The sequence below is a fragment of the Phoca vitulina genome, unplaced genomic scaffold, assembly GCF_004348235.1.
Source record: "Phoca vitulina isolate PV1807 unplaced genomic scaffold, GSC_HSeal_1.0 scaffold6, whole genome shotgun sequence".
In the NCBI taxonomy this organism is placed as follows: domain Eukaryota; kingdom Metazoa; phylum Chordata; class Mammalia; order Carnivora; family Phocidae; genus Phoca; species Phoca vitulina.
This window is the reverse complement of record NW_022589709.1, coordinates 59,777,865-59,800,226: the sequence shown is the minus strand read 5'-3', so window position 1 is coordinate 59,800,226 and position 22,362 is coordinate 59,777,865. Positions and strand designations below refer to the sequence as shown.

Below are 22,362 nucleotides of genomic sequence, written 5' to 3'. Positions count from 1 at the left end.
TCCATAAAGGAGAACTGGTCGTTCTGAATGTCCAAGGAAGGGAGGCCTGGTGGCTCTTACTTGTGGCGTCTCTCACAGGAAAAAGTCACACTCCGGAACAGGAGACCGGGAACTTTACTGGTGAAAACGGAAGGAGGACCAATTCGACAGCGCTTCCCCGGCTCTCTTCCCCGTTCTGCCCTACCGCCTGCTAGTCCCGCTCCCTGTATGCCCAACAAAGACAAAAACAAAACAAAACAAAACAAAACAAAAACACAACTACAGCAACAACACACTCAGGGAAACAAAGCTTTCCTTTTAGGTCATCAAGACATTTTCCTTTTGAATCAAAAACCTCGCTTGCTCCTAGGTTTGGGCTTTGATTATCTGTGGCCCCCAGATAGTCTCAGATGGTGAGGGCCTTCAACGCACACAGGTTGATTTGAAATCCACGTTTAGGTCCCAGCATGTGGCAATGTGCTCCACTCTGATGACACTTTTCGTTTCTAAGAATAGCGCAGATGAAGTAATATTGCAACTGACGTTCCCGGGGATTTGATTGGGTAAGTGCATAAACTGTGGAGGGAGAAGGGGGGGGGGGGGGGTTCTCTGGACGGATCACATTAGTATTCCCGTCCTATCAATGTGCGGGGCAGCGCACCACGTCAGGCGGACCGATTGCCTGCGTCTGCCAGTCCCGCCACGGATTCATTTGGGATCCTCAAACAGATGAGCCCGTAGAGACGGGGGATCAAGGCAGCCTATTAGAGCCGATTGCCTGCTTCGGGGACTGCCAGCCTTCCAGGCCTGGCGACGGGGGAGGGAGGGGAAAGACGACGGAGCGCCGCTGCGGGAAGACACTGAGGCGAGAGCTAGACTCATACCCGCCCCCCCCAACTCCCACCTTACAGCGCAGGCTTTGAAAGCTGCTCCCCCATCTGAATGGAAACTCAGAACCGCCTGGCGGCGCATTCCTTCTCGCCCAGCGCTGCAATCCATGCCGAGGGGAAGGTAGTGCGAGCCCGCGCCAGCGCCCAGCTCCCGGGACAGGGCCGGCAATGCTGCTGAGCAGAACTTGACCGAGCCCCTTCCTCGCTGCTCAGTGGAAGCGATGCTGCAGCGCACAGCCAGCGCTTCCCCGGCTCTCCTTCAAGCTGAAGGTTACCCACCCGCGCAGCCAGCCCCAACCCTGTGAGCGCCGCGCCTCGATTCCCGGCTCCGGCTGCTTGGCGGCGCGCAGGGCAACGACCGGGCCGCCCGCGCCGGGGCGCACTGCACCAGCGGCTTCGGCTTGGTGGATGTGTATGCATGAGTTCTGCACCGAATGGGCGCAAAAAGCGCCCCAGCCGGTCCACCCGCTCCTCGATCTTCCAGATCAGCAAGCCCCCGCTGCAGAGCGGGGATTGGGAGCGCAGGGGCAGCAACTCCGAGAGCGCCCACAAAACCCAACGAGCCCTGGACGACTGCAAGATGGTAGGTGAAAACTGCGCCTTTTTTTTTTTTTTTTTTTCCTTTTTGGAGAGGAGGTGGGGGCATCTTGTATGTTAGTCGTTTGCTTGACTGCCAGCCACTCCCCCACCCTCAGCTCCTCCATGCCGATCACGTGCACATGCACTATTTTTAAATCTGCAGTCCCCAGATTCGGGGTGACACCCGGGTCGTAATGTCCCCGCAAAGAAGTGCCACGGCAAGGGTCTTAGGGTCAGCGGCTGTAAGTCATGCCTCTACCCCCTCAGAGAACGGTGGATGCAAAAGACACGGTGAAGTGGCTTGCTCACCAGGGAGGGAGGGGATGGGAAGGTGGGGGTGCTGCTTTGTGGGGAGACAGCAGCAAATAAACCCAAACAGAGCACACGGGGCGCTGCAGAGGGGACGAAGGTTCCAGCGCAGAGGCTGTGGCCGGTCTTCCCGTCAGGCTCCTGAGCCAGTCTCCGGTTCAGTGGCCTGGCAGGAGGTGAATGGTTTCCCTCTCGCAACCTATCTTTGGCCTTTATCCCCACGCAACTTAAAATCCTTATCTTAGCTGTAGTACAGGGGAGCATTATATGTGAGAGTTCCCAACAGCAAGCTCTAGTGACCTGGGAGTGGCATATGCTCTTGCTCTTCAGAAACTGAGTCTAAGGGAGGAGGGGGGATGGTAGAGGGGGAGGGAGTAGGTCTGGAAATAGAGCTCCCACCACCGGACTTCCCTATGAAAATAAACACTTGCCTTGGACAAGGAGAAACTTACCATCTTTGTGCCTTGATCTTTAAGCAGTCTGTAGGCACCTTAGCTGGAACTTGTGGAGTTGGCTGAGGGGTCACTGAAAACCCATGTTTGTATACACCCAAATAGGAAACGTTGGTGAAGGCAATTCAATTCTTTTTCAGCTTGTCCAAGAGTTCAACACGCAAGTGGCCCTGTACCGAGAGCTGGTCATTTCTATCGGGGACGTCTCCGTCAGTTGCCCCTCACTCCGGGAGGAAATGCACAAGACAAGAACCAAAGGCTGTGAAATGGCTCGTCAGGCACACCAAAAACTTGCTGCCATCTCGGGGTAGGAGATTCTTGGCATTATTTGGTCATTCATATACATGATGCATGGATGCTCACAGTTATTTATGGTGTTCAAGACCTCAGAAGTGATCTCTGCAAATATGGGGTCACCTGAGATCAGGATTCTTTTGAGAGCTATAGACAAACTAGGTGCCAAATTACAATCTGAAGGTTGTGTGATTCTTGAATATACATATATTCAAGACTTGGGTCATTAAGTGATTTAAAAAAAAAAAATTAACTTGCACTATGCTGTCCACATATCGGGACTCGGGGCTTCAGAATTTTTTTGCAGAATGTTTGGCCGTCAAAATGAAGTTAAGTCATCACCCCTCGAGATTATTTGTCATCAGCTGCTAAACATCTACTGCACGAAAGGCCAGTTCAGTAGAGAGAAAATCTTTGCTAAATCCTAGATTTACTAAACTATTTATACCATGAGATAAATTCCGGTGATACCATTTAAAATAAAATCCCTAAAATAAAGTCTTGGATATAAATTACTCTCCTCAGTGTAGTGTATGAAAGGAAAGTTTTAACAGACGAAAATTTTGGTGAAGACTGTGGAGATTCACAAATCCATCTAAATCTAGGCTGTTCATGTGCCCCTCCCCATTATTTTTAGTTCTTTTTATCACCCTTATGGATCCCCAGTCCTATTTTAGGTGCTAATACAGTGAGCAAAACTTCACTTCTGAGACCTCATCTACTTCCTGATCTCCATATCAGGAAAGAAGTTAGTCATGGATTTTGTCAAGTTACTATACTCAAATAAGAACATAGAGCAAGGAAACACAGGAATCCTTATAGAAATACATTAAGTGTTTGATTCCGTCTGGATAAAGCCTTTATCTGTTTATCTGTGTATGTCTGTATCATAATCGAAGCTCAAGTCTATTAGACTAACCTGATAATATTGCAGATTGACCATGTGTAGGAATTATATCTAATTTATTCACTTGAATCACTCTTTGCCATCTTTAATGCCAATAATATGTATAAAGCCAGTAATATGTATGATGCCGGTAATATGTACAGTGACTATTGGTATATATAGATTAGAAAGCCCTATGTTGCCTTTCTCAGTAACTGCATTTAACAAGTGGCATTTTATAACATGAGAAAAGATGCACTATCTAATGTCCTTGAAATGAGACATAAAGTATATTACAAACCCATTTCATTTGGTAGAAATATTTAGAAGCCTCATCCTTTTCTGTTTTAACTGTTACACTGTGCTTAACAGGATGTGAATCTGGGATTTCATCTAGAAGGTGGAAAGGGATTCAGTGTTTAAGGAATTTGGGGAAGAAATGCAGCTGTGACAAACCCCAGACAAGAAGGGAGGTAAAACAACTAGAAACACAAAGGAGAACAGTGGTGGAATAAAAACTGGAGAGAAACAATGATTTCAGAAGGGAAACAGATTTACAACAGGAAATGTTATGCCCAGAGCAAAAGAATAGCATCTTTGTCAACTTGTGTCCAAGACTGTACGATGGGGTTATATTCAGGACTCCTCGAAGGTGAAACTCAAATTGATGACATGTTCTAATCACAGAAGATAGACTGGAGAAAGAAACAAGGAGTTTAATTTAGTCTGTGCTGCTACACACATGAAATTCAGGTCCTTCCAAAGTTTCAGGAAAGGAGTCTGAAACTACTGGCTCAAAGTTGAGTTTTGAGGATTTGAGATGGATTTTATATACTCAGGGGTTGGCAGCCCCTTGCTACTTACTTTTATGTTACCTGAGAGTTGATTTTATTGGGAGCAGTTTTGTAAGACTTAGTGGGAAAATATGTTGTTCTTAGAGCCTTGCAAAGGTAAGGCCAACTCTATACAATGTTCTAGGATAGAACCTGAAACATTTCCTCCTTAAAATAATGAATACAATTTAACCTTCTTTCTAAAAAAATGACAGCATTATAACTGAAGGAAATCCCTTTAGCTTCTTACCATCTGGGTTTCATTAATGAAGGATGTGATGATTTTCCTTGGTGGAATTCCGTTCCTGACACTGCTAGTTATGTTGGCTCTCATGTCAAGTTTGATGTGAAAGCTGGTAGGGAGACTGTAGCATTCACCTTAAAATCTGAAGCAGGGTTACGAAAAGCAAAGGCTCCTGGGGAATGTAGAGACAAAAACTGGATTTCTTGAGCACCCATCACTTGCCAGCACAATCCAGTTAATTCACAGAATAGTCCTCTGAGGGAAAGATGATTATTATCCTTATTTTTACAAATGAGTCTCAAAAAGGTTAAGGAACTTGCCCAAAGTTACACAACTAAGAAGTGGAATGACTGTGATTTGGCCCCACGTTGCATACTTCTGAAATCCATGATCTTTTCTCTACATAATTCTGCCATTTAAAGAAGTATTATGTAAAAAGGAATGAAATACGAAAACATGCTAACATATGGATGAATCACAAGAAGAGTATGCTAAGTCAAAGACACCAGTCACCAAATGCCACATATTATATGATTCCTTTTACATGAAATCCTCAGAAAAAGCACCTCTATTCACATCAGAAAGTAGATTAGTGGTTGCCTAGATCTGGGAGTGGGAACAGGGAGTCCCTGCAAATGAGCTTGAGGTAACTTTTTGGGGTGATGGAAGTGTTCCAAAATTGAACTGTGGTGATGATTGTACAACTATATAGCTACTAAAAATCACTGAATTGCACATTCAAAATGAGTGAAGTTTATGATGTGTAAAATATAGCTCAATAAGTGTCTTGTAAAAAGGTATGATCACTATCACCATGAATGATAACACCTGGCCTTATTCTTTCCTACATACACAGCTTTTAGTGAAAGGGGTAGGAACTATAGGGATGGGGAAACAGAAAACTTGGTTCTCCATGCATTCATCAAGATGCGGCCCAATGCTATCACCTAAACTCCAATGCTTTGCTCTGAGTAGGAACATAGGTGGGGCAAAAGCAAGACCTGAAGGAGTAAATGAAATGACTTATTTCTTAACCAGCACAGACCACTCCTTTCCTGTTTTATCCTTTATCACCTGGCTTTGGGGCCAGAGAAGGGAGACTAGGTTGAAGGTAGACAGGGTAAAAAAAGGATGAAGCAAGATAAATAAAAAAGAGGAGAAAAGCCAATGAGTTGGGATTAAGCCACAGATGCTTAGACCCCCTTCATCCCTAAATGACTCCCTCAAGGAATGGTGACCACAGACTGTGTTTCTCACTAGCTGGCCCTGGGTAAGAAGGCCATCATCACAGACGTCATCACGACACCTTCTCAAACTGTGTCTAGACCAGCGAAGGTTGCAGTACATCCTTTTCTTTCAAAGGCAACAGATGTCTTCTGGACAGAGCCAGCCAGGTGAATCCCCAGTCTCTCCTGCCTGGTTTGAGTGACCAGTTGCTGTCCCTCTACTGTGCTGATCCTCCCGTTGGTATTAAAGCTAAAAGAGGCCTCAGGGATCACTTGCTAGAATGGTCCCCAAACTTGTTTTAGCAGCAGAATCTTCCTTCCACCTTAATGTGGAAAGTCAGATTTAGAAGGCAGGTTGAAAGTAGCATTGCTGTGCCCTGCATGGTGTGTGTGTGTGTGTGTGTGTGTGTGTGTGTGCGCACGCGTGCGCGCACGCACACACATCAGGGGCAGGTGGCTACCAGGGCCGGTGACCTTGGACTTCCTTCCCAAAATGACTTCTGAGACACCTGTGAAGAACCCCTAGGGCTTCAGGGCACAGAGTATACTGATACAGCACAATGTCCTTGTTTTGTATTTGAGGAGATTTAGATGATTTCAAGCGACTTTAGCGGTAACTTGGGCAAGTATATGTGAAGACTTAGCATTTAGGCAGACCTGGGCGGAGAACCATCTTCTGTGACCTTGATGGAACGACTTCACTGTCTGAATCTCAATTCCCTCCTCTGTCAACTCGTTGTCATGGTCCCCACGGGGTAGTTGAGCGGATCTGTGGGGCCAAGTACATGACTCCCCACCTCTGGAGGATACTCTGCCAGTCCAAGGCCGCTCTAAGCCCGGAACCCATGCCGATCGCTCCGTGGTCTGGCGCCAGTTCCACCAAACACACCATGTCCTGAGAACCAAGGGAAGAGAGCACAGCGCGCCGGCTAGGACTGACCCAGAGGAGACAGTATCCTCCAGCAGACGCCGGAGACGATGCTGTGGCTGGCGGGCTGGGCGCTGGGATCCCGCTTCCTCCACAGCTGCTGGGGTGCTTGTGCCGCCCCACAGCTCCTTCACACCTCTGCCTTCTGGCGGCGGCTGCTGACAGAGCGAACGGGAGGTTCAAGTACGAAGATGTGAGAGGCAGGACCGAGCGATGGGAAAGAGCTCTGACTCTAAATCAGATTCGACTGGGATAAAATCCTGGCTTTACCCCTTGCTGGGAATCCGTGTGTATTGAGATGCATGCTGCTTCACAGACTTTGCCTGTGTTCAAATCTCAGCCCTGCCTTTTTTACAAATAGTGTAACCTTGGGTGAAGGTAGATACCGTCCCTCCCTGCCTCGGTTTTCTCATCAGCAAATGGGGTTAATAGCTAATGACACTGAACCATACGGCATTATAAGGACTAAGTGAACATATGTTAAGCACTCAGAAGACGGACTAGCACACGGTTACGCTATTACGAAATTCAGATTAGTGTTCGCATTCATAAGACATGCAAAATTCAGGATATCATGATACACCTATATGAAAAATAAATTTATCCATCCAATATTTTTCAAATAAATACCTTGGTTGAAATAAATGTTTATCTTAGTTCCTTATATTATGTTTGGAGGAATTTTCTAGGTTGAGGCTTCCCAGATGGTTATTAAAAGGCTTTTTTTTTTTTTTTTTTTTGAGAGAGAGAGAGCCTGAGTAAGGGGAAGGGGCAGATGGAAAGAGAATCTCAAGCAGGCTTCACGCCCAATGCAGAGTCCAACGTGGGGCTCGATCTCACAACCGTGAGATCATGACCTAAGCCAAAACCAAGAGTCGGATGCCCAACTGACTGAGCCACCCAGGTGCCCTAAGGCTTCTTCATTAATACCTTAAAAGCAATATGGATATGCGAGGGTTCAAAAGTAGATTAGGAAGATTTTCTTTGTATAAATCAAACTCTATTCCTAATAAATTACGTCATACTTATAAAATCTTTTGGCCTAGCTCTGCCACAGGCTGTGTGACATTGGACAAAAAGTCTGTTAAATTCTCTGTACACCTCAACGAAAGGGCTGAACTGAATGACCCGAGTCTTCTGGCCTCATCATTCCAGTGTTCCAGGTTAATTCAGGGGGAATCATACAGACTTTGGCTACAGAACTAAACCATAAAAAATAAAATAAGCATCATGCATGAAGTTTGATGATTGAATTCCAGAGATATATTTGTTGAGATGTGAACACACTATGATCACAAGAAGAACCTTAATTTCCTAATGGATTCTGGGAATAATATAATGAATATCATAGAGATTCATACCCAGAGATTTCAGATTTTTCCCTCCAGCAATTAGTTTCCTGACCAGTCATGCCTAGTTTACTCTTCTTTTCTGCTTCCATCTCTCTCCTCCTGGTTTTTCCTTTTTTTTTTTTTTTTTGGTCTGTTTTAGTTTTGTTTGACTCCTATTTGACTTTTCTGCCCCATTTTTCCCAGCTCCACTTTTAGCCGGTTCTTATTTGTTCCTTATTCTGTTTGCTAGGAAGTCAGGAGAGCAGGGAGAGGGAGAACTCAGATTCGCAGCTCACTCGGTAACGCTTTAGTACAAGAGGCCTGGTTGGCAAGCCTGCCAAGCCACCCACTCTGTCCTGTGTGTTCCCTTTCTATTACAGATGTTTTTGCTTTAAAAATGTTAACTCTCACTGGTCAAATAATGAAAGGGGAGAGATATATGCTAGCCATCAAAGGGAAGGACAGGAGAACAATTCTATATTAGTGTGCTAAGGGCTGCAGTCATAAAGTACCACACAGTGGGTGGCTTAAACATCACAAAGTTCTTGTTTCACTGTAGGAGGCTACACATCCAAGATCAAGGTGTAGGGAGGGTTGGTTCCTTCTGAGGGTTGGGAGAAAGAATCTGCTCCTCTCTTCTAGCTTCTGGTGGGTTTGCTGACAATCCTGTTGTTCCTTGACTTGCTGAAGCATCTCTGTCTTACATCCTTCTCCCTGTGTATGTGTGTGGGTCCAAATTTTGTCTTTTTATAAGGAAACCAGTTATATTGGATTAGGGGGCCTAACCTATTCCAGTATGGCCTCATACTAATGGAACTAATTACATCTGCAACAGTGTATTTCCAAATAAGATCTCATTCTGAGGTAATAAGAGTTAGGACTTCAACATATGAATTTGGGGCTGAGGAGACATAACTCAACCCAGAGCAAATTCCTTTGGCCCATCTGTAGGAGAATGAACACTTTGGGTTGTTGGGCCCAGTGGGAATGGAGGTAGAGCTCAGCCTAGCCCTTTGTACATTCTCTCAACACTTCCACACAAAGACTTCCCAGTGCCCAGTGCTTTATCATTTGCAAGACTTAAATATTTAACTCATATTATGGGTGGAGTTTGTGACCAAGGACTAGATTGTTTTCTGTATGAAATGAATATGATCACAAAGGTACTGAATCCCCACTGTGGTCAGCCCTTGGCTCTAATCAATTTAACTACTAGTGTGTAAACACGGAACATAAAGGTGGAACAAAAATCCAGCTGTAGGAGAGAATATTTGGCTGGGGGGCGGGGGGAGAGGAGAGGCACGTGACAGTCCGCATACACGGTGCTCACTTTCTCTCGTCCAATCGGCTAGAACTGGGGTAGGTGCTGGTGGTCTTTCAGCAGTACTAATACTGTTGCTTAAGAACAATAAGCAACTGACACAGTACTGGCTCAGACCAAATTAAAGAACAGTGCTATTATTAGCCACAAAATGACGGGTGATATGGAATCTAGACAAGGGCTCTCCAGTTGCCTATTGAAGTTAGCCTTTTTATGCTTTGAACAGATCTAATGACCTTCACCTTGCGAGAGCCTTCTTAACAAATGCTCCAGTCAGAGAGAAAATTAAACTAAAATGAACTTTAGGAAAATTTATTGTCACTTTATTATTGAGATGGTGAAGTATAAGAGAGCAAGGCTGTGTTTCATTTATGCTTGCACCCTGAGTGGCAAGTCAGTGAGGATATGTCCATTTTGTTCGTTCATTAACCTTACTTGGGATTGTAAAACCTATTCTGACAAAGACTTCAGTAAGAACTGATCGGTTAGATTAGCTCACATTTTATGACTTATCTATTACACCTCGACCATTATTTCTTTCTGATTTGTAACTGTAAAACCAGTATGTCGTTTTTAAACAATAGAAGACTTAAAAAGCACACCTAAGGAGCGCCTGGATGGCTCAGTCAGTTGAGCATCTGCCTTGGGCTCAGGCCCTGATCTCAGGGTCCTGGGATGGAGCCCCGCATCGGGCACCCTGCTCAGCGGGGAGTCTGCTTCTCCGTCTGCCTCTCCCTCTGCCCCTTCCCCCCCCCCCCCCCCCCCCCTCCTCCCTCCCCTCTCTTCTCTCTTTCTCCCTCAAATAAATAAAAGAAATCTTAAAAAAAAAAAAAAGACATACCTAAGAGCGATTTCTGAGGCATAGGTGTTCATTATTACAGGGGATCAGCGGGCAGGGTGTATTTTAAGATTACTTACATTATGTTTCAAGTTATTTGATAAAATATCACCCTAATATCTATCTGCTCAGTGGATATTGAATAAATAATGATTTTCCATTAGGATCACTTTTAAAAGGAATTTTTAAAGTTTTCAGCCCTTGAAAGTTTAATTCTGTCTCTTCTACAAGGATATCTACATAAAACACAGCTCAAGAGCAGTAACTATATTATTTCCTCTGCTCTACAAGACATGACTTTAAAAAAAGCAGTCCTGTCACCAGTCCAAATTCCAAATTCCAGACTAGAGGAAAGGATAAAGGGGGAAAAGGCCACACTTCCTAGCTCGGTCAGCTCTTTTTAAGTAAACCCAAACAAAACTTCTTCCAGAACTGCATCATGAGGTCACACCTAACTACAGAGGAGACTGGGAAGCGTATTCTTCTCTGACTGACACCTTAACTAGAAAGGAAAGGGAGAGAATGGATACTGGCCAGCAACTCACTCTCTCAGCCACGGCACCCAACCTGTATTCCTGGGCTCTCCTCTTACCATCTGACTTGTAAACTCTTTACTTACTCAAACTGATCGACTTCTTATTCTCTAAAAGTATATAAAAGATGGTCCCATCCTATTAGTCTACATCTGTGGGTTCTCTCTATAAAAGCCTACCCTCAGTCATTATTTTTTTAAAGATCTTATTTATTTATTTGACAAAGAGAGAGAGACAGCAAGCATAAGCAGGGGGAGTGTGAGGCGGAGGAGTAGGCTCCCAGCTGAGCAGGGAGCCTGACACGGGGCTCAATCCCAAGACCTCGGGATCATGACCTTAGCCGAAGGCAGACACTTAACCGACTGAGCCACCCAAGTGCCCCAACCCTTCAGCCATTAAAAGAGATCATTTACTCTTCTGAATGTCAAGGGCTTATGTGTAGTCTCCTCATAGCCCACCATACTCCTCACACGGAAATCCAAAAGAGAAGAGTCCCAAGGAGATTAACAAGTCTCTGCCACTTTTAAATGGACCTATGGAAAAGATAAGGGGTGCAGGAACCACTTGGGAGGGCAGGAAGTTAGGCAAGGTACCTTTGAAAGGGGTTGAGTATAATCTCCAGACCAGGAGGTGAAATGGAATAGGGCCTGCAGGGGATATAAGCAGTGGCACTCCAGAAATCAATTCGAAAATATCTACTTGAGATTCAGCGAGACTCTTTCGGGAATAATTTTAAAACTTCCTTTAATAAATCAAAGAATTTCATCAAGGACTTAAAATCTGATGAGCTATTAAGAATAAAAAGTAGAGAGGCAGTGCTTTCTGGATATAAGGATAAGCTGCAAGACGACCTATGATCAAGATTACAGTAAGGCCATTAAGAAAAATTGAACTGGAAACTCATCTAAATTATGTTAGATACAGCAGTTAGGTCCTAAAATGCACTTAACCCACTGTTTCCTAAATTATAAACCTATGCAACATAGGACAGTGTATTCTATGGGGAAATATATGCTTTTTGCAACTCTGGAAGTTTCCTCCCTGTCTGGGAAACTATTTATAGAGCACCCACCATATGCCACGTGCTTTTCTAGGTGCTGGAGATATAGCAGCTCTGAACAAAATAAAGAAGATTCCTGCATTCTTAGTGAGGATGATCAAGAAGTGCTATGGGTCTGAATGTTTATGTTCCTGCACAATTCCTATGTTGAAAACCTAACACCCAAAGTTATAGTATTGGTAGGTAGGGCCTTCGGGTGAAGCTCACGCCATGAGGGGGAAGCCTTCATAAATAGGATTAGGGCACTTATAAAAGGGGCTCCAAAAAGATCCCTCACTCCTTCCACCATGTGAGGGCATAGCAAGAAAGCACCAGCTATGGACCACGAAGAAAGTCCTCACCAAACATGACCATGTGGTGCATCAGTCTTGGACTGCCCAGCTTCCAGACCGATGAGCAATACATTTCTGTTGTTGCAAGCCATCCAGTCAGTCCATGGTGTTCTGTTATAGAAGCCTGAATGCACTGAGAGAAAACTAACAGGCAAAAGAGAGTGCAATTCAGAGAGTGATAAATGCAGTGAAGAAAACAGAATGATATGATTTAAAGAATGATGGATGACTGTGGGTAGTTATTTTCAGATGGGGTTTTCAGACAGCCCGCCCCCCAGAAGGTGACATTCTAACCTAGTATCTGACCTTAAGAAGGGGTCAGTCAGGTGATGATCTGTGAAAAAAGCACTTCGGCCAGAGGGAAGAGCAAATGTAAAAGTCCAAACATAAACTGACCTAGTCATGTCTAAGGAAAAAAAAACTAGATTATCAGTTTGGAATTGTCTTCGGCTGCAAGTAACATAGATAGGATTTCAGTGACTTAAACACAGAAGAGTTTATTTTCTCACGTCATTAAAAATTCAAGGGTAGGGGTTAGTAAGCACTGGTTCATGATTCAAAGATATGAGGTATGAGATGTGAGAGGTCCCAAGGTCCCAAGACTGCTGCTCCAGCTGTAGAAATTGTGTCTGTGTTCCCAGCAGGGAGTAAAAGGCAAGGACATAAGATAAATGCATCCCTTTCCGAAGGACTTCCCAGAAGCCTCACACAGAACTTCCACGATCAGGTCATTGGCCAGGACCAAGTCATGTGGATCTCCCGATCACAAGTTTCATGATCTGACTCACATATATCCCTCACCATACTAACTGTCCAGTGAGGACAAAATCTCCCAAACTGTAAACCAAAGTAATGCTTCCTAAGGCCCAGGATGGGATCTTTAGCAAGACTGGGGATGGGTAGGGAGCTTGGACGTGAGACCTGGGGAAAGGGCTGCTACAGTGGGGAAAAAGAAGTGGGAGGTGATCCCTCAACATCTACCTGCTCCTTTCTGCCCATTTTCTTCTTGGTTTGTTTGTTCATTCATTTATCCACGAAATACTGAACACCTACTCTGGACCAGGCACAGTGCTAGGTTCTGGAAATGTAAAGATAAAAGCAACACCACTCTGCTTTTGTGGAACTTGGGGGCTAGCATCTGTGTAGAGACACATTCACTGCAGAACGGGGTCATGGGTGATGCTATAGAAATAAGGATACAGGACAGACATAAAGGAGGCAGCAATCAGCTCTGCTCAAGTGACTAGCCAGGAAACAAGACTTCAAAAAGGGGATGGTGGCGCTTGGACCAAACTTTGAAGAACAAGTGGCAATGTCCTTTCTCTTTGTGTGGCCGCAGGCTTCCTGCCATGAGTGGACATTTCTGTCTTGAACCATGGGAAAGGAGAAATAGCAGTCAATGTGCTGAGAACCAGCTATGTGCTGGACCCTTTCATGAATACATGAGTTCATCTGAAATAGTATATCTACTTAGTCCAGTGAGAGGTTTTCAAGTCTGGTATTTTGGCTAAGAAATGCATCTACCTCAAAGTAGCAGAGATCAGACTACAGGGGTCCAATCACAGAGCCAACTATGTAGGTAGGTGGGAGCTGGGGTTACCTCAGTGGTTGGATCACGTGAGGACTATGGTCTTTGGGATTCTTTGTTTTCATTTTTCAGATTTTTTAAAAGATTTATTTGAGAGAGAGAGAGAGAGAGCGCGTGTGAGCATGCATACGGCAGGGAGCGGCAGAGGGAGAGAGAGAGTCTCAAGCAGATTCCATGCTGAATGCAGAGCCCGATGTGGGGTTCAATCCCACGATCCTGAACGGAAACCAAGAGTCAGATGCTTAACCGACTGCGCCACCCAGGCAACCCCGGTCTTTGGGATTCTTTGCACTTTTCCCTCATGCCTCCACTCTAGTGGTCCCATCCAGAGCCAGTGAGGCTTCAGGACTGCCGCTTGAATCCAGATGAGGCATACCTGGAGGCTTTCCAGAGCACCCAGACTGATAGATATTTTTCTAATTTTCATTTTGTAGTAAATTTAGGTTGAGAAAGTTGAGATATTTGGTTAATTGGTGGGGCTGGGGTTTGAACACTGGTCTCTGTAGTAGCAGAGTCTTTATTCTTGACGCTATGCCAGGCTATTCCTCAGACAGCTCCTTTCTTTCTTGGAATGGCCCCAAAATTGGCCTACCTGCTTTCCTTCCCTTTCTCTGCCACTAAATACTATTTCCGCTCAAAGCCTCTCCCCTCCCCTGGACACACTTCAGGACAAGGACTTCTTCAGCTGGCACACAGCTGATTTGAAGGCTTTTAAAGTTTACTCAGCTAGTAAGAAGAGAAAACAAGCAGGAAGGGGGAAAAAAAACACAATTATGGTCTTTCTGAAGCTGCCAGTAGAGTGTGAATGGACCTCGGCTCTGCATTCTGGAAGCCTCAGTACTTCTCTCTGAGCCCCAACTATTTCAGACTTTCTTCCTCCACGTTAGGTCTACTCATTTCCTTCCATCCTTCGGCACCTTCTTTCCTGCTTGCCCATGCAAGTCCCAAAAATGAGCATGAGCCAACAGACTTTAGGCTGAATTCGGGGTTTCAGGAAGCAATGTGCTTCTTCCCAGCAACGGACACGTGAGCAGGAGTGGGACACGCCGTGACCACAGTGACACTGGCCATCTAAGGCATCAATGAGTACAGGGGTGAAGAGAGAAATGGAAGTGAATGCTACCAAGTGTGCAGGGACTCAAAGGACAGAAAACTTCCCACTGAGGTGATGGGTACACCCAAGAAAGTAACACTCAAGCTGGAGAAAAATATGGGAAGAACTCATAGGACTACGAATGGGAAGAGATCATCAGACCAGTCTCAAAACACCACTTCTTAAAATAACCCAATCCTTGGTCAATGAACCCACAAGAGCCCCTGTTTGCCAAGAAAATGAAGTTTAAAATCACCATAGTTATGATCTACCTTGCCCACCTCAACAGAGTTCCAGTTTTGAGCCAGCATGACAGCTTGTTAGAGCTTCAGGCTCTGAATCTTGGACTCTTTTATTCCCTTAGTGGGTCTAATTTGGAAGCGTTTCAATTTGATTTGGAATTCCTATTTCCATTCTTGCCATCTACTTACCGAGCTAAGGAATTAGGTGAAGCTGATTTTTTTTTCCTTTCTCAGATATTCATGATGCATCAACAAATCATTTCTGATTTTTCATTTTTCATCCTACCAATTTCATCACTGTGGAAATTCCTATTTATCTTAGATGAATAAACCACTCCCCCCTCACCCACATGGACATATTTCTGATGCAGGTTTCTGATGTGTCGACTTATTGGGTAGAAGTAGAGTTCCTAAAATTGTTGCTGGTATATAGTAAGCACTTCATGCTTCTTGAATTCTGTGTCTCAAACATTTTGGGTTTTATGTCATTATTTTTGTTCAAATGTGTTTTTTCCCCACAGTATCCCATGTCTGTACTTATTCTACTATAACAAGCAGCAGGTGGAGTAAGAAATGAATAATGGGAAAGCTAGTCAAGGATCAATCTTAATCTTAAGACTATTGTTCTTACTAGCACTTTATTAACTTTCATAAAAATCTATTCATTTTGATTTCATAATAATCCTTATCTGGGTCCTACTTAAAAACAGTGGCTGGTATACAAAGACCTTCCCTATGAGGACCACTACAGAATTTTTCACCCCCAAATGAACTAGATAAGGCAAATATAAAGCATCAGAATCCTATGGTTGTGATTTGGAATGTGTGGTTTAAGTATAATTGTCCCCTCCACGGAACAGAGAAATATCCTACTTAGAGGTGAGTGGAAGATACCTTCTAAAGTGGGTGTGTTAGCGTTCTTCAGAGAAGGAGAACCAATAGGATATGTGGGGTGTGTGTGTGTGTGTGTGTAAAATGGGGAACTGGCTCACCTAGTTTTGGATGCTGAGCAATCCCACAGTTTGCTCTCTGCAAGCTGGAGACTCAAGAAAGCAGGTGGTATAGTTCAGTCAGTGTCCAAAGGCCTGAGAACCAGGGGAGTCAGTGGTTTAAGTCACAGTCCAAGGGCAAGAGAGGACTGATGTCCCAGCTCCGTAGCCAGGCAGAGAGAACTCAACCTCCCTTAACTTTTTGTTTTATTCAGGCCTTCAGTGGATTGGACAAGGCCCACACATATTAGGGAGAGCCATCTGCTTTACTCAGTCTACCAATTCAAACACTAATCTCTTCCAGAAACACCCTCACAGACATACACAGAAATAATATTTAACCAAGTATCTGGGCATCCTGTGGCTCCATCAAATTGACACATAAAATGAGCCATCACACTGGGTCCATTCCCTTGATCCCCACAGATGGCTAAAAGCCCCATAGCCCCTAACTCTTAGAGCAGAGCTGTGGGGAGATCACCTGTGGACACTGGAGAGGCCTTCTCTACGTGCACAGTGGAGGAGAGCCTGGAGGAAGCCCCTACCAGTCAGCACACGGTCAGGAATGAGGACATCGTTCACCCCTCACCAGGGAGTAACTCCAGGGCAAACAGTAGGTTCTGAAGGAGATGGCTGGATCTTCCCAACTGGGGGACTCCCATGAACATCCTTCACCAAGAAGTCATGTTTTCTTACTATCTGAATTTTGAGCTCAAATGGCTGCATCTGTTTTAGTACTGTACCATCACTGAATAATGAGGAAACTGCTCAGATTATTTTAGGCCACAGCATGCACCACAATGCAAAATCACTCGGCAAATGTTCTCTCCATAAAACAAGCCTTATCAACCATTTTTATATTCATAGATTCAATCTTCTGTTTTCTGAGGATGAAATATGTTTTAAGTTACCAAGTCTGTTCAGACTCAGAGTGCCTTTAAATTCTGCTCTGAATTTCAGTAGTGGGTTATGGTACGGGCACCGCTGTAGACCTGACGTGAAGATGTGAAATGATTTCAGGTATCTATTTAGGTGTCATCTTTGCAAAAGAAAGATCATCACAGTCATTCTGGGACTGTCTTTTCTTCCCACTTCAGCATTAAAAAGGCATTCCCCAAGTTCAGACAAGGAAACTCTGTGGAACAGGAAGGGGAAAGATACAGGAAAGGGGAACGATTTATCTGGACAAGAGGAAAGAAAGAAAGTGGGGAAGAAAGAATGAATTTGTTCTTTGGGAATGGGCTGGTTAAGGAGCTGCTATGGCCAAGAGATCAAAGGAATGACGTGAAGAGAAAATAAAGGGAATAGACAGTCATGGGGTTAGCGGTCAGAGGAAGTTCAAGCTTTCCAAACCCAGGCCCACCACAGGCCCAAAAGACAATGCGAAGAAGTGAAGTGAGCCAGGCGCGGTGGTGTGGGAGAGAGCATGCGCCTGCGTGTCTGAAGCAGGCAGTTGCCACCCAGGTTTCATTGATTGCTGGTTCCCATGTGGAGAGGTGGGCCGAATGTGCCATATCTGTGGCTTTTTTGTTTAAGAGAATCCATGAATTCATGCTTGTGTGTCAAATAACCCGATTTTAAAATGTTGGCCAAGAGAAAAACGCTACAGACTACAAGTGGCCCTCAGCCATTAGTGTCTACCTCTGTTAATTATCACCTGCTTCTTGCTCGGAGTATTTGCAGACTATCAGATGTGAACAATAAGAAACACCAGGAGGTCTTCTCATTTTGGTTGGCATTAGTAACTCTGACCTGTATTACCTTCTCAGTTTTTTTGCTGCTTTCAGAATGGCACCTTGGGGATCTAAAACTTGTCAGTATCTGTCACCTCGTTAAAAAAATAACCAAATACAGGGGCGCCTGGGTGGCTCAGTCGTTAAGCGTCTGCCTTTGGCTCAGATCATGATCCCAGGGTCCAGGGATCGAGCCCCGCATCGGGCTCTCTGCCCTGCAGGAAGCCTTCTTCTCCCTCTCACACCCCCCCTTGTTTGTGTTCCCTCTCTCGCTGTGTCTCTCTCTGTCAAATAAATAAATAAAATCTTTTTAAAAAATAAAAATAAAAAATAACCAAATACAGAAATACATATGCATATTTTTAGCCTTGAATTGTTAGGTAAGTAAGGCCAAATACTTAATTAGCCTTAGGAACATGTTAAACATTTCTGGAATTGAACCTAAGGAGAGAAAATAGAATATTTGTATATTTGCCCTGAAGTCAAATTCCTTGAAAGACCCTTTCTCCTTTGATAAGAGGACAATTATTTAAATTATCATACAGCTGACACATTACTTTCTCATATCAAACAGGAGCCATTGATCTTATTATGATCAAGATCAAGACAAATAGCCTGTCAGATATGTAACAGAGTCTGAGGTCCACGTGAATGCTGAATAGGGAGCAATTTTTCTAAATAAATGAAATACTGAGGGGAGGGGCAAGAGTCAACCTGATTTCCTGTTATTTTTATCATTTGGCAGCTGACAGGATTTCACCGAAAGAAGGTACTCTATACAAAGTACTGACAAATGCCCATTCACCCAAGAGTCATGACCATTTCTAAATAGCTATTTCTGAATTCCCAGCAAAAGGTATTCATTCCATGACCTGTTTTTTCTGCTTACAAGTGTGGAACCTACATCAAAGCTTTCCTTTCGATCCTCAATGTGTCCCTATCGAAGATTCAAGACTTAGTGTAGCCCAGTGGATTATCTATTCATCTCTTGCCCTTCCCCCTGCTTATCACACCCCACTCCCTCAATAACCCACAGATCTTCCTCAGCCTACAATAGGGTTACGTCCTGATAAAGCCACTGTAAATCGAAAATATTCTAGGAAGAAAATGCATTTAATCCACCTAAGCTACTGAACATCATAGCTTAGCCTGGCCTCCCTTCAAGCTGCTTGAAACACTCACATTGGGCCATCGGTGGGTAAGATCATCGAACACCAAGCCTGTTTTATATTCAAGTGGTGAACAGCTCATGTCATGTACTGACGACTAACCTGACAGTGAGACCCAGAGTGGTTACCAGCGTGTGGCGTGTGGGCCCTCACGCACGCGCGGCCAACTGCGAGCCAAGGCTCCCTGTCGGTGCCCAGCGTCCCGAGAACGCACCGTACTGTACCTTGCTAGTCTGGGAAAAGGGCAAAATCTAGAATTGAAAATAGTTTCTCCTCAATGTGTCTTGCTTTTTCACCATCGTCAAGTTTAAAAATCCTAAATCAGACCATCCTGAGACCAGGACCATCGGCACGCAGGTAAAGGAAGGTGAAGGTACAGGGGATCGGGCTTGAAAGGCACAGGTGGCCCCAGCAGAGGGACGGAAGTTTGGAGGAGAAACTTAAGCGTTTTGCAGAGAAGCTGGATCAAACGGCTGACCTGTAAGTTCAAGAAAACGCTAAGAGGCTGGGATTCTAGGGCAATTTAACTTTTTCTTGACAGTTTGTTCTAGTTATAGATTCAGGGTCTATATCTATGATTCAACATCAACATTTGAAACATCAATGTTTTATTGCTGATACCATTATACCTTCGGGGACTTTGAGGTCAGTAAGGTCCCCAGTTTCTGAGCTTTCAAAGTGCTTTAGAATTTTTTATTATTATTATACTGAGTCCCACAGAGATAGCCCACAGGAGCCCACTAATGTGTCTGTCATCGCAGGTCCCATGCTCTTTCAGCCCTGCTCCCTCTGTCCTACTTCAGCCTCTGCCCTCTGCCCCCAAAGCCCCTTAACATCCTGAGGAATCATGCCCCTCAACTCTCCCTAGCCCAGGCCCTGAGATGGAATCTGTGGTTTTGAACTGAAAGCTGAATCACTAAATGCTAGAGCTCTGCAGTCCAATTAACTTTGCTTCCCGAAGCTTCTTCAGGTAAACGGACGACATGGCAGTCTTTCTAATTTGCAGCCTCTGCCCTCGAGGAGTGGTAGGTAAGCTCCACTTCGCTCAGCCTCGGGGTACAATTTCCAGCTCACTGTAGCCAGGAAGGGACAATGGCAGTGATGGACAGTTCTAGTGCAGTTGGCACCTCTCTGGGACAGTTGGGGACTGAGGCTGCAGAGGATCAGGCTAGCTGTGGCAGTGAGCAACAAAAGACATTGTTTAGACACCTACCAATATTTTACAGAAACCACCCCAGGGCTCTTGGAGATGCCTGGGGGAGGCTGGCTGCCGCCAAGCAGGTGGGGGCCAAAAGCTGTGGAGATCCGAGGGCTAATGCGAAGGGGTCTTGTAGCTGTGGGGGCAGATGGTGGCCGCCCTCAAGCTGCAGCTCCTCACTGCCCTACTGCCCTTCCACTGTACCAGCTCTAAAGCAAACATTCAAAGCTCTCGAAAAACTTAGTTACAAGAATATGCATTCCTCTTCCCACTTTCAAGACCAAAGACCCATGAAAATTAAATATGAAGTCACCCAAGTAATACACTCGGGTGCTGGTAGCTCCAGAAAGAATAATTGTAAGATGTTTTTAGTTCCACTGTTAATTTGCACAAGTGAGTGCCAGGAGGATCACCTCTCTGTGAGCTCGTGGTTCCAGAAGCTGCGTGGCATAAGCAGTGGTCCTAACCCTGCTGCACATTCTAGTTCTTGGACAAGTTTTTTTAAGACATTCTTATCAGGGCTCCATTCCTAGATCCATTAAATCAGAATGCCCGGGGTGAGGCCCGGACACAGTATTTATTTAAAAACAAAAACAAAACCTCTACAAGTATTTTGCAAACCTACAGCAGGGTTTGAAAACCACTGAGAAGTTGAAAGGAAAGAGGATGGGACTGATAATCAAAGGACCCTATTTCGAGTTATGGCCATACTTTCAACTGGCCTCACCCCTTGATTTCATTTCATTCAATCCCCTTGATTACGCTGGGCTGTAGATACCATTCCTACATTTCCTTGAGCTGCACAAATGTGTGTGCACATTATAGCATGACTTGTAACAGAAAAAAAAACGGGAAATGATCTAAATATCCAATAGAGGATTGATTAATATAGCCAGGTGCTAAGATACTGTGCAAACATTTAAAATGACATTAAGTGGCGGCACCTGGGTGGCTCAGTCGTTAAGCATCTGTCTTCGGCTCAGGTCGTGATCCCAGGGTCCTGGGATCGAGCCCCACATCAGGCTCCCTGCTCCACAGGAAGCTTGCTTCTCCCTCTCCCACTCCCTCTGCTTGTGTTCCCTCTCTCGCTCTCTCTCTGTCAAATAAATAAATAAAATCTTTAAAAAAATAAATAAAATAAAATGACATTAAGTGAAAAAAAGCATATTATAAAACAGTTTTACATAACGACCCCATTTTTGAACCAAAATGAAAATTATATAACTAGATATAATTGCAAGGATATACACCCAGATTTTTACTTTCTAGATAAATGACTTCCATCTTCTTTTTACACATCTGTATTTTCTAAATATTCTGTATTAAATGTTAAGGAGCAAAATCTACTCACACTGTCAAGCCTTGAATATCAGTCTTGAATATAAGTGGAGAAAATATGAAAAATAATTATTTATTTATATAGGTAAAGTTCTAGTTCTTGTATTTATAACGCAGGTAGATGCAAAAACCTGATGCTCTGCTTCTCCTCTAAGTTACTTATAAAAAAGGTACTAGTCTTAAACTTGTTCATCTTCCTTATTAGGAACTAAAGATCCAGAGGCAAAAAAAAAAAAAATGAGACAAATGAATCGTCCTACAGTATTTGTTCTGGGTACTGGTGGGTCTGCCCCCATTTGCTTAGAGAGAATAATTAGACAGGAAGCTAGAGTGAGAAAGTCAGGAGGCCAGAGAGCCAGGGGAGAAGGCTTTTGATCTCTTTTCTAGAACATTCTGTCACATTTTTTGCCTGGTATGTTGGTGGTTATGACGATAAAATGAGAACATCAGTGAAAGGACTGAGCACACCTTTAGACACACCAATGCTCAACAAATTCCCATTCATTCATGCATGTTCTGTGAAGGTAATAACTTAGCTTCTTACCCAAGGTGTGATCTCAGAGTGTTCCCATCTCCTTCATGTCTGTTTCCATCCCTAAAAAAGTAGGAAAATAATATCACCCATCCTCCCTGGTTGCTCTGAGACTCAAATGAGGTGATGTAGGTAAAGCACTAAACAAAACACTGAACACATAATAAGCACTCAATACATACCAGTTACTATTAATATTACAACTTAGTCCAGTATTCCTTAACCAAAAACACCTTGCAGTATTGCTAAGATTTTCATTGTAATCCAGAGAAAGAATTGTACAAGTGCATAGCTCTAACAGTTTGGGATGAGAATGATAAAAATAGTTTGGAAGATTATATTTTGATTAGAAAAACGTACTTTTTTTTCACCATTTCAGTACTAAAAAAAGATTATTATTTCAAGTGCTCAAGAATAATCCCTCTGTGGTTTAGCACCAAGAATA

At 44.1% G+C, this 22,362-nt stretch overlaps 1 protein-coding gene across 3 annotated transcripts in view; it reads left to right on the top strand.

The window, feature by feature from the left end:
* Positions 1-626: 626 nt before the first annotated feature.
* RGS7BP (regulator of G protein signaling 7 binding protein) overlaps positions 627-22,362 on the top strand; it is a 101,987-nt gene continuing 80,251 nt past the window's right edge. The window contains exons 1-2 of one of the 3 annotated variants that reach the window (XM_032404345.1): positions 627-1,452; positions 2,350-2,516. In XM_032404345.1, coding sequence (XP_032260236.1) covers positions 1,288-1,452; positions 2,350-2,516 — 332 coding nt within the window. In that variant the 5' untranslated portion in view covers positions 627-1,287. Of the gene's footprint in view, positions 1,453-1,610; positions 1,691-1,842; positions 1,934-2,349; positions 2,517-22,362 lie in introns of those variants that run through there. The other 2 variants (XM_032404347.1, XM_032404346.1) reach the window with 2 other exon arrangements.